The sequence below is a fragment of the Sardina pilchardus genome, chromosome 4 (assembly GCF_963854185.1).
Source record: "Sardina pilchardus chromosome 4, fSarPil1.1, whole genome shotgun sequence".
NCBI lineage: Eukaryota > Metazoa > Chordata > Actinopteri > Clupeiformes > Clupeidae > Sardina > Sardina pilchardus.
Window position 1 is genome coordinate 10,451,018 of NC_084997.1, and position 9,590 is coordinate 10,460,607.

At 43.1% G+C, this 9,590-nt stretch overlaps 1 protein-coding gene across 1 annotated transcript; it reads right to left on the reverse strand.

Moving 5' to 3' along the window:
• Positions 1-108: 108 nt before the first annotated feature.
• stk17b (serine/threonine kinase 17b (apoptosis-inducing)) lies at positions 109-9,555 on the reverse strand. The gene is made up of 8 exons (XM_062534085.1): positions 8,894-9,555; positions 8,481-8,658; positions 6,037-6,249; positions 5,147-5,285; positions 4,676-4,802; positions 4,459-4,507; positions 3,956-4,135; positions 109-3,267 (listed from the first exon to the last, which is right to left on the reverse strand). Exons 2-8 carry the CDS (start codon positions 8,597-8,599, stop codon positions 3,039-3,041), a joined length of 1,056 nt encoding a protein of 351 aa, XP_062390069.1. The 5' UTR covers positions 8,600-8,658; positions 8,894-9,555; the 3' UTR covers positions 109-3,038.
• Positions 9,556-9,590: the final 35 nt, after the last annotated feature.

The window sequence follows — 9,590 nt, forward strand, 5'->3', positions numbered from 1 at the left end:
CCCCCCCCCCAAAAAAAAAAACAGTACATCAACTATACTGAACACTGTCTCCCCCTATAGATAACCACAGAGAGTGGGGATGGATATAAATAACTGAGGTCCCCAGTATTAGAAAGGATACTGACCAGGTTTATTTGCAAAGACATATCAGTTTTGTTTTACATTGGAGTACATGTTAAACCATGGCACTTTATCTGTAAATCCACATCCATACATTTTGATTATAATCTACATTAAACTCATTAATTTGAGTAGGTCTGCGTAATCAATATTTTACAAATCAATTAAATATGTAAATCTCTTTGTATAATGTGTACAAGAATTACAAAAGCTATAACATTCAGGAAAGAAAACAAACAAACAAACAAACAAACAAAAGAACACTGCACTGTGCAGTTTACCAACTAACATCCAAGGGAAAGTTACACTGGCCACAAATCACTACAACAGAAAACCAACCCTAAGCTTACACGGAAAATTACCAGATCTCCAGCGAGGCACCACGCTACCACAAAACTACTGCAGTATCACCACAGCAGTGCATCTCAGTGGGCTCAAGGAATCCATACAGACGTTCTCCCTGGGTTTAAAATTTCATCCTCACACTCCACCGCCTGTGAGCCTTTCGCTGACGCCATCGCACAGACACAGACTCTGGTTCCCTTAAAATGACAGCATACAGTGAGAGCACGGCCGTAACAGGAGACACCCGTCTCTAGGACAAAGGCTCCACTTGTGTGTAGCAGTCGGTGCCATCGCTAGGAGACCCAGGGAGTGACTACACAGAGCAAACAGTAAGCTCTTCACACCTCCCCTGAAGATAGAGAAACATTTGGCATATGGGCTTTCGCTTACAGTCTCATTTCCAGTTCTGAAATGCAGTGCATCAGTGTGCAGTAACACATGCGGTGTTGTTGAAATGAAAACTCTCTTACCTAACACTTTATTGGTCCCCTGTTTTGACCAGTTTGTCCTCACTTCCAATGTGAAACTGAAACTGGTTAACTCCCTTTATAATGGAGAATGCCATTCCCATTTGGAATGTTACCTGATAAGTACTTTAGACCAATAACATCTTATCCTTGCTCAACCTGCCATCAACTTCATAACTTCCTTAAAACGTGCCATTCTGCAGCAGCATTCTTTTCTATTAATTTTCTTACAGAATAACTTAACCATTTCTCATTTTGTACACTCAATACACTCTTGCAGCAGTCCCTACAAATCTCAACCCGTCCTCGCTGTCCATACTACCTAGATCCTCCGTTTCAAAAACTTTCTTGAACCACATTGCCTTGGCAAATAACTTTACTTACAAATGTATCCAAACGTACCTTGACAGACTACTCTCTACTTGACTTCCACTCAAAACAATCATCTTATCAATCTTAACACAGTCCATCTAGTGCAAAGAGTGACCAGTTATACACCATTCTAATTGAAGTCAATTATTGCATGATATACACACTTCTATCATGACAGAATTGTACTATAATTCCCATATAGATATAAATATAAATTGCATAACTTATTGTGAGAAATCCCTAAGACTCAGAGCAAGCATAAAGAGGCACACAGCGGACTGGCAGGCAATAGATATCCATCCAGTCATTGGCTTACCCTGAGATGAGAAGGCTTGGAATGTACAAAGATAAAATAATATTACATTTTAAAACATTTAGATATTCTATGCTATTAAATGTTTAAGAAAGTTCACTGATGCCCAAAATACAGTATTGGGAGTAAATACTGTTTTATACAGCATAAGGCAGTCATCCCATCATATGGTGTTACTTAACTGGGAGCCTTGGGGAATATTAATAGGCTGAGTGGTAAAAGTTTCACTGTACAATGCTTCCCTTCCTGAGGTTTAAGCTTAATGGGCAATTTCAATACACCTTGCAGTGTACTACTACTGACTCTTAAGAAACTGCAGTTTGCACACTGCAAGATACTTTTGGTTCAGGACACCAATGGAGCTTCCCTTTTGAGAATAAGGGACACTGAAGAGTTAAGTGCTTTGCGAGATTCTAAGTCACTGACTTAAAGGAAGTGGCATGCTGATCGCAAGAACATAATTGAGTAATTCTGGGAGTGGCGTTGAGTCATTCTTTTGTGAGGGGCCATCCAATGTTGTAATTGCCCTGGGATGGGCTGAACATTTTTTGTGACATGAAACGTGCCTCGAATTGCAGGCTTTCACTTCTGCCAGGAGAACATGTTCAGCCAATCTCCTCCCAAGCTGAATGTTTCAAAGCCTCCTCGGCAATAGAGACTGACTGATTTAAAAAAAAAAAAAAGCAAGACCACCAAGCTGACTTTCACCTGCGACTGACTTTACATCTAGTCGCAGTGCAGAAACAAAGGGAGGCTATTTGAAAGGACTGGTGTGAGGCCCAAGAAAAAAAAAAGATTATTGCCTTTATTGAGGACATACTTTTTGAGGACACACCTGTGTGTTCTGGTCCTAATTAATCTTAAACACAAAAGGAAATACTTCCATACAATATTTGTTTGGTTCACTTAAGGGTAGTTTGGTCATTTTCAGTATAATTTAAGGGGCTATCAACAAGGAAGAAATGTCTTTAAAACTTGGTATATGCCTGGACGCAACTGGTCTTAAAAAAACAATGAAAAATACAATTAACATCCAAAATTATTGGTAAAGATGGTATTACGTAGACAGTACTGCAAGGATACCCGCGAAGACACATTTGGCCACTGATCTTTACCTAACAAATTCAATTTGATATTTGAATTTAAAATGTACAGTTCCATTGTGACTGAACGCAAACAAAGCTTATTCAATCTTGAGACGAACAATGATCTCAGTGACATGTAACATTGAATCACACAGCTGCAACTCATTGGACGCTACGCACAACCATTTTACGTCTCAACTCTAGACGGTTTTTGCCAACGGCGCGATCACTTAAAGCGCTGCTGTTGGGTGAAAGTGCGGCCCAAACCTTGAGGTGAGAAATGAATGAAAGAGAGAGAGGGAAAGGCATTGGCAATGCCTCCTCATGCCGGGCTCCTCAGTGGTCAGGCTCTCCTAAGGTCAGCATGTCCTCCTCGAAGCGGAACCGTTTGGCATGGGGCGAGTCCCGGACGTTCTCCTTGTCCTCTTGGTTTTCGGGGGGCGCGGCCCATTTGCCCCCACTCCTCTCCCGGGGAGTTCGGGGTGTGGGGGGCAGGAGTTCTGTGCCAGGATAATGCTGCCACAGCCAGGGGTGGGTCATACAGTCGGCAGCACAGGGCCTGTCTCTGAAGAAGAACGAGGAGACAGCAGGAGAGGTGAGAACACACTCAGGCTTACCTACCATGGGCGCATCTCATCTACAATTCCACAGATCTAGCTCTCTAAAAAAATTCTTCAAAATGGAATGGGCTTCAAAAACAAGGATTAAGTCAAGTCCTGGGGTGAATTCCACATTAAAAGGAAGTTTGTCCAAGACTGCACTTAATCCTTAGTGGAGAAACTGGCCCTATCAGTGGTGCCTACATTTGCTTCAAAATGACAAACTCCCTACTCTCCCTACTGTTCTTCACATTCCCTACCTTGCTTCATGTCAGGTTAACATTGTAAACAATTAATGACTGGGATTACAGGCAAGTGATTTATGAAACCAAATGAGTCTGATGATCTCCAGTCAAGCTGTGGTCCCAGAGTGGAGAAAGCATATTAGTGTGCATGTGAGTTGAGTGCAGTGCAGTGCAGTGCAGTGCAAATAGGATTAGGCAAGGAAACAAGTTTCAAAGTTTTAACACAGGCCAGGTGGCTCATGTGAAAAACTCCATGTGCTCAGTGGGTGAGGTCATCCACTCCTCAAACATGGCTTTGATGGCCTCAAGCCATGCCGCAGTGAGAAGCTGTGAAAGGGGAGTCTACGATTCACTCTGCCAGAGTGGAAAGGCTCCAACTGTGGCCTGTGAGAGATAGAGAGAAACTCACTCGGGGGCTTTGACCAGCAGTTTGCGGATGAAGTCCACGGCCAGTTCGGACACCCTAGAGAAGGACTCGCGGCTGAAGTCCACGTTCACCTGCGACACATTCAGGAATGTCTCCTGCTTATCGTCCCCGGCGAAAGGGGACTCGCCCGTTACCAGCATGTAGGCGATGACTCCAACACTCCTAAGGTTGAAACACACACAGATACAGGCGCACATACACACACACAAACAGACACACACACACGCAGGTTCACACCCGTGCAAATGTAAACAGACAGAAAGGGCGTGTGACAAAAGGGTCAGGACTCGGGAGTAATATAAACAGCTTGTGGTGAAATATAAACATGTGGCAGAGTTACAGAAATGTATATGCGACGAGCACAATAGTAGTTGTTAGTTATATTTACTTTCACTTAAATGAGACGAGCAACTCCTATGGGCAGGGACATTTCCCTGGCTGTAAACGTGTTACTGTCTGTGACTGAAACAAATGAAAACACTTACCAGAGGTCTGTGGCTGTTGTGATGGGCTCATAGTTCAGGATCTCTGGTGCTGTCAAAAGAAATCACCTGTTCTCAGTGACTGATTGTAAAAACATAAATGTAACTACCACCCTTGACTTTATGATATGACTTTATGATAACACCAGAAAATGGGATGGCAGTGGAATGCTCTGGAATGATGTTTAGCTGACCACAAAAGGAAACCAACCGGTCTTACCAACATACTCGGGAGTGCCCAGGATCTCCCTCAGTTCGCCAGCTGTGCCAAGCCTGCGTGCCAGGCCAAAGTCCACAATCTTGATGTCACCTAGTGGGCTCAGGCTAGTCAGGAGAATGTTCTGGGGCTTCAGGAGAGAGAAAGCAAAACAAGATAAGCACTTTCAGAATTATACTCCAGGAAACGAGTTAAGATAAACATGCTCTGGGTTGTTACCCTCATGTTATAATACATCAGTTGAATGTTAATTTGTCACAACACACATGGACAAGAAAACACTATCTGTGGGAGATCATCACACAAGTATGCTTGCCTCAAAACCTGCAGTTAGCGTATTATATGTGAATGACACTTTTACACAGCAGGAGGCAAGATGAGGTTTTGTATTTGTGTAAGAGATAATATGAGGTTTGTGTTTCTGTGAGAGGCTTCTACTTCTGCTGGAGTGTGCGGTGTGATTTTTGAGCTGACCTTGAGATCTAAGTGTACAACGCCGCTCTGGTGCAGGTGGTGAACCCCTTCCAGTGTCTGTCTGATGAGGCGAGTGATCTGGCCCTCTGGAAGCAGCTCGTCAGACACGCAGTGGTCAAATATCTCTCCACCTGCAGCACTTGGGTTAGAGGAGAGGAAGACAGACATTGAGCACACACAGTCTCTTATTCTCCCTGATAGATTCGGCTTTTCAAACATGCGTAGGCATGTCTCTCACACACAGCGTGAAGAAAAAAAAAAAACATGCATCAACACTTGCGAGTAATTGAGACTGGTGTAGAACCGGTTCCAAAATTTCAATCCATCAGGATTGTATGCTATCAATTCCTCTTCAATCCTCAGAATTGTACGCCATCAATGCCGACACCATTTCTTTCAGACCATGGTCCACGTTTATAGCAATATAGCTCTAGATAGTTGTCCTTAGTCTAAGCAGCTGTGATGACCACCACAGTAGGATAGACTACATTATTATCATATTATTATTATAAGCATGTTTTTCTGAAGCAGAATTTGCCCACACCTAAAGGTGGTGCACTTAGGCTATATATGTGCTGAACCTTATATAACCTTCCTGTTCAAAAAGGGCTACTTTTTCCACACAGGAAATTGATAAAGAACTGATAAAGAATCAGATGATAAGCAGAATCAACAGTCAATATTGATCAAATCCTAGCAATTCTCAAAAGGCTGTAACACCAACTTAGCTTTATAATGCACATCAGCAACAGTAGTGTTTAGGGTTACTGAGTTGACAGTGGCCTGATTGGAGAGTTAAACAGAGCGAGACATTTAAACATCAGTTTCCTGAAGTTCTCCAGAGAGTACTTCTGGACTTCCTTCCTTCGTTGCGCCTTCGTTCTACTCACTATTCAAGCAGCAGGACGATGTCATGGTCCGTCTCGTGGGCAGCCTGCAGGTTGACCACGCGCGGATTGTTGCGCGCTGCTTCTAGCACGGCCATCTCGTGCACCACCTCCGCCCGGCAGTCGCGCCCGCGCCGACGCTTCTTCAGGAACTTGGCGGCGAACACTTTGCCCGTGGACTTCTCCACACACCGCTTCACCACAGCAAACTTGCCCCTGATGCGCAGGGCAGAACAGGAGAAAAAGAAAAGGTGCCAAAGGGAGAGAGAAAAGACATAAGAGAGAGAGAGAGAGAGAGAGAGAGAGAGAGAAAAGAGGGATTTAAAGGTAGGTTAGTGATGCTGGTTGAAGATATGTTTGTTTCTTAGCAGACACCTTTGTCCAAAGCAACTGACATTATATTAACAACCAAAGACCAAACCCCTCACCCCTCCCTTCAGTGCTCCTCTAGAAACTCCACTATGAAGTGTTACGAGTCAGAAATCTCTTAGCAAAAAAAGGGGTGAACGTGCTATAATTCTATTAGCTTACCCACGGGGCACTATCAGCCAACTGGCCAGAGTGATTTTTGCTGCCCAGAGAAATGTTCTTATTATGTCCTCATAACATGCATTCTCATTTTAAAGTTATCTCTGCTGTTTGTCCAGTTTTAAATATTGATGTCCTGGACACCTAATCTGCTTGTCCCCGGCACCTGCACTAGTGATTTGTACTTCCTTGGAGAGGAATGCTTTTGCTTTGTTCTTATTTGAACACAGCCAAACCACTCAGCCTTCTCCTGTTGCTGAGGCTTTGAACAGTGCTCTTTGAAGTAGACGATACATATTAATCAAGCAGTGTTTATGCAGATAGATGAGACCTGATACCTTTAAATTACACAGCCTCAAATCTTACTGCCGGGAGACTTCGAGAGAGAGAGAGAGAGAGAGAGAGAGAGAGAGAGAGAGAGAGGTATAGATAAAGACAGTAGCCAATTCATTCAAGCACTCTCCAGATACACATGACTAAACCAAAACGGCAAGGCTATAGCCTGAGTCACATTATCTCAAGAACACGCTCCACTTCCTATGTGATTTTATCGTCAGTTGATGACTCATTCTCAGTCATTCGCACTCCTGGCAGATAGTCTACATGCCCATGAGGCATGATGGCCAGAGTCTCAAACACAATCCCTCAACAGGGCTCTCCCTTTCTCTGCAGTGACAATCATTTAGCTTGGGGAGAAAACAACTAATCTAGAGCACAGACGATCTCATTCACCCCAGGGACACATTTCAATTCACAAAATCAATCAGACCATAAACTGAATTATTTATCTTCCGACACATCCATAGCCTATGTTTTCTTCCATGTCTACTTTGTGTTTTTGAGAAGAGGGAGGGAAATGCAAAAAAAAAAAAAAAAACATTCCCCTTAATAATCATTGTGTCTCTGTTTTGAAATGCAGGCAAGCAAACACAGGAAAATTGCATCTACCAAGTGTAGTTGCCACACAGCACATGATGTTGGTAGACCCTTTTGTTTTCATGAGGTTTTGTGTTTGCACTGTAAACGGACTGTGAAATTAGCTTCCTGTTTAGAAAAGGCAAGGACCAGTGCAGTTTAAAAAGGGGGAAAGTTAATTAGATGGGCTTATGGCACAGCTAATGTATGCATGAACACACACACACACACACACACACACACACACACACACACACACACACACACACACACACACACACACACACACACACACACACACACAACACACACACACACACACACAACACACACACACACACACACACACACACACACACACACACACACACTTATTTCAACCCCCTGTCGAACACAACACACAGCATTAACATTAGAGCTAATCAAGAATTCTCACAGCACAGACCTAAAATAGTCAAATGTGTGTTTGCCTTCAATCAGACGAAACCAGGTTAAATTCACAGAATGAGGAAGTGGACAGGGTCACTTCCTCTTTCTTAGTGCAAGCACTTTGGTTCCCACATGTCTGGATTTCCTTCCTCTTACCCCTAGGGGGGACAGAGGGGTTTAAACTCAAAACAAACACCAGTAGGCCTATATCCTTATCCACTTATTGATAGTAGAGTGTCTCCAAGGGAGCAGTCTGACCGTGCCAAGGGTCCTCCAGATATTTATTTTCTTCAATTTCTATTGTAACGGGATGCTTCACTCTTACTACTCTTATCTTTACTTTTGTTTCAAGGGTGGTAGACATTTTCACTCCCAGTGACAACAGCCACCTCCACAAATTGAGTGCAACACGCCATGGTCAATCGTTAGTTGGAGACCGCATAAAACTGCTTGCTTAACGTTACTTGTCCAAGGGCTGCGGTTGCCAAGCACAGTAAAAACAAAATTATAATTTGATCGAAACTAGTACATGTATGTGATATGACTTTACAAGTAGCCTACAATGAATGGCTTACCTGCCCAGCTCCCCTGTGATATCATACAGGCTGTCCAGAGGATCCGTCAATATGTGTGTCTGTATGTCACCCAGCAGTCCCGCAGCAGAGCTGCGACTGTCCAGCCGTCTTCTAGACATTTTGCCAGACCAAGCAGTGAGCTGTCTTCCGCTTCAAGTTTTTTTGTATCAGAATCCACCTTTTGGCAACAAATGAAGGCTGTCTTCAAAGAACTCAACATAGCCTGTAGTTGTAAACACGTAATGTCTGCTGCAATGTTCTATCTTATCCAATCAAGTTTAAATTACTTATTATCAGCCATTCAATCAAGTACTCTAACGTTATAACTTATCACTTGACACCTGTAACATTAGCTCTAGCTCTGGCTATATCTTGTCTAAGATAAAGTTTCTCACTCAGTCGAGATGTCCTACCTGTACCAGCCTCTGTACGAACGGATTCTTCAGTGAGTAACGTTACAGTAAAAGAAAAGTTGATGAAAGTATCTCGGAGTAGCCTATACATGCTAGCTAGGGTACAATCCCAGCTAACAATATTGAAGAAGACCGACTGTTTACAAAACAAGGTGCGCTAACTAGGACAACAAGCTGATTAGCCGTGTTAGCTAACACAACTTTAGAAAGACACTTCGCGAGCAGTAACTTGACGTAAATGTTAGATATCCAGACAATCGATTGATAGAGAGGAAACCATTCGACGAGTCATTGTTTTCAACGCAAGCGACATCCTTCTTCCTTGGTGCGGTGCGCCACTCCTCTTGAAAGAAAAAAAAAACACCTACTAGACACAAGTTAACGTTAGTTTACTGCTACTAGCTTTTCAGTCGTGTCCGACTATTGATCGGTTAGCTAGTGTCGCGATAGCAAGCTAACGTGAACAGCTTTTGAAAGACGACAAAAGGAAAAAGTAAAGTTAAAATCATACGGTTCTGAACAACAACCGGTACAGCGAAAAGTTACGACAATGTCATTTTGAGTTAAATACTTATATCTAATTCACGTTGACCATTGGTAGGCTACACAGTGCTCCACTCCCGCCGATATTATCCCTGGGCAGTTTTGAATAGCAAAGCCGGTGGTGGCCAACATTACAGATACACTATACGTCACA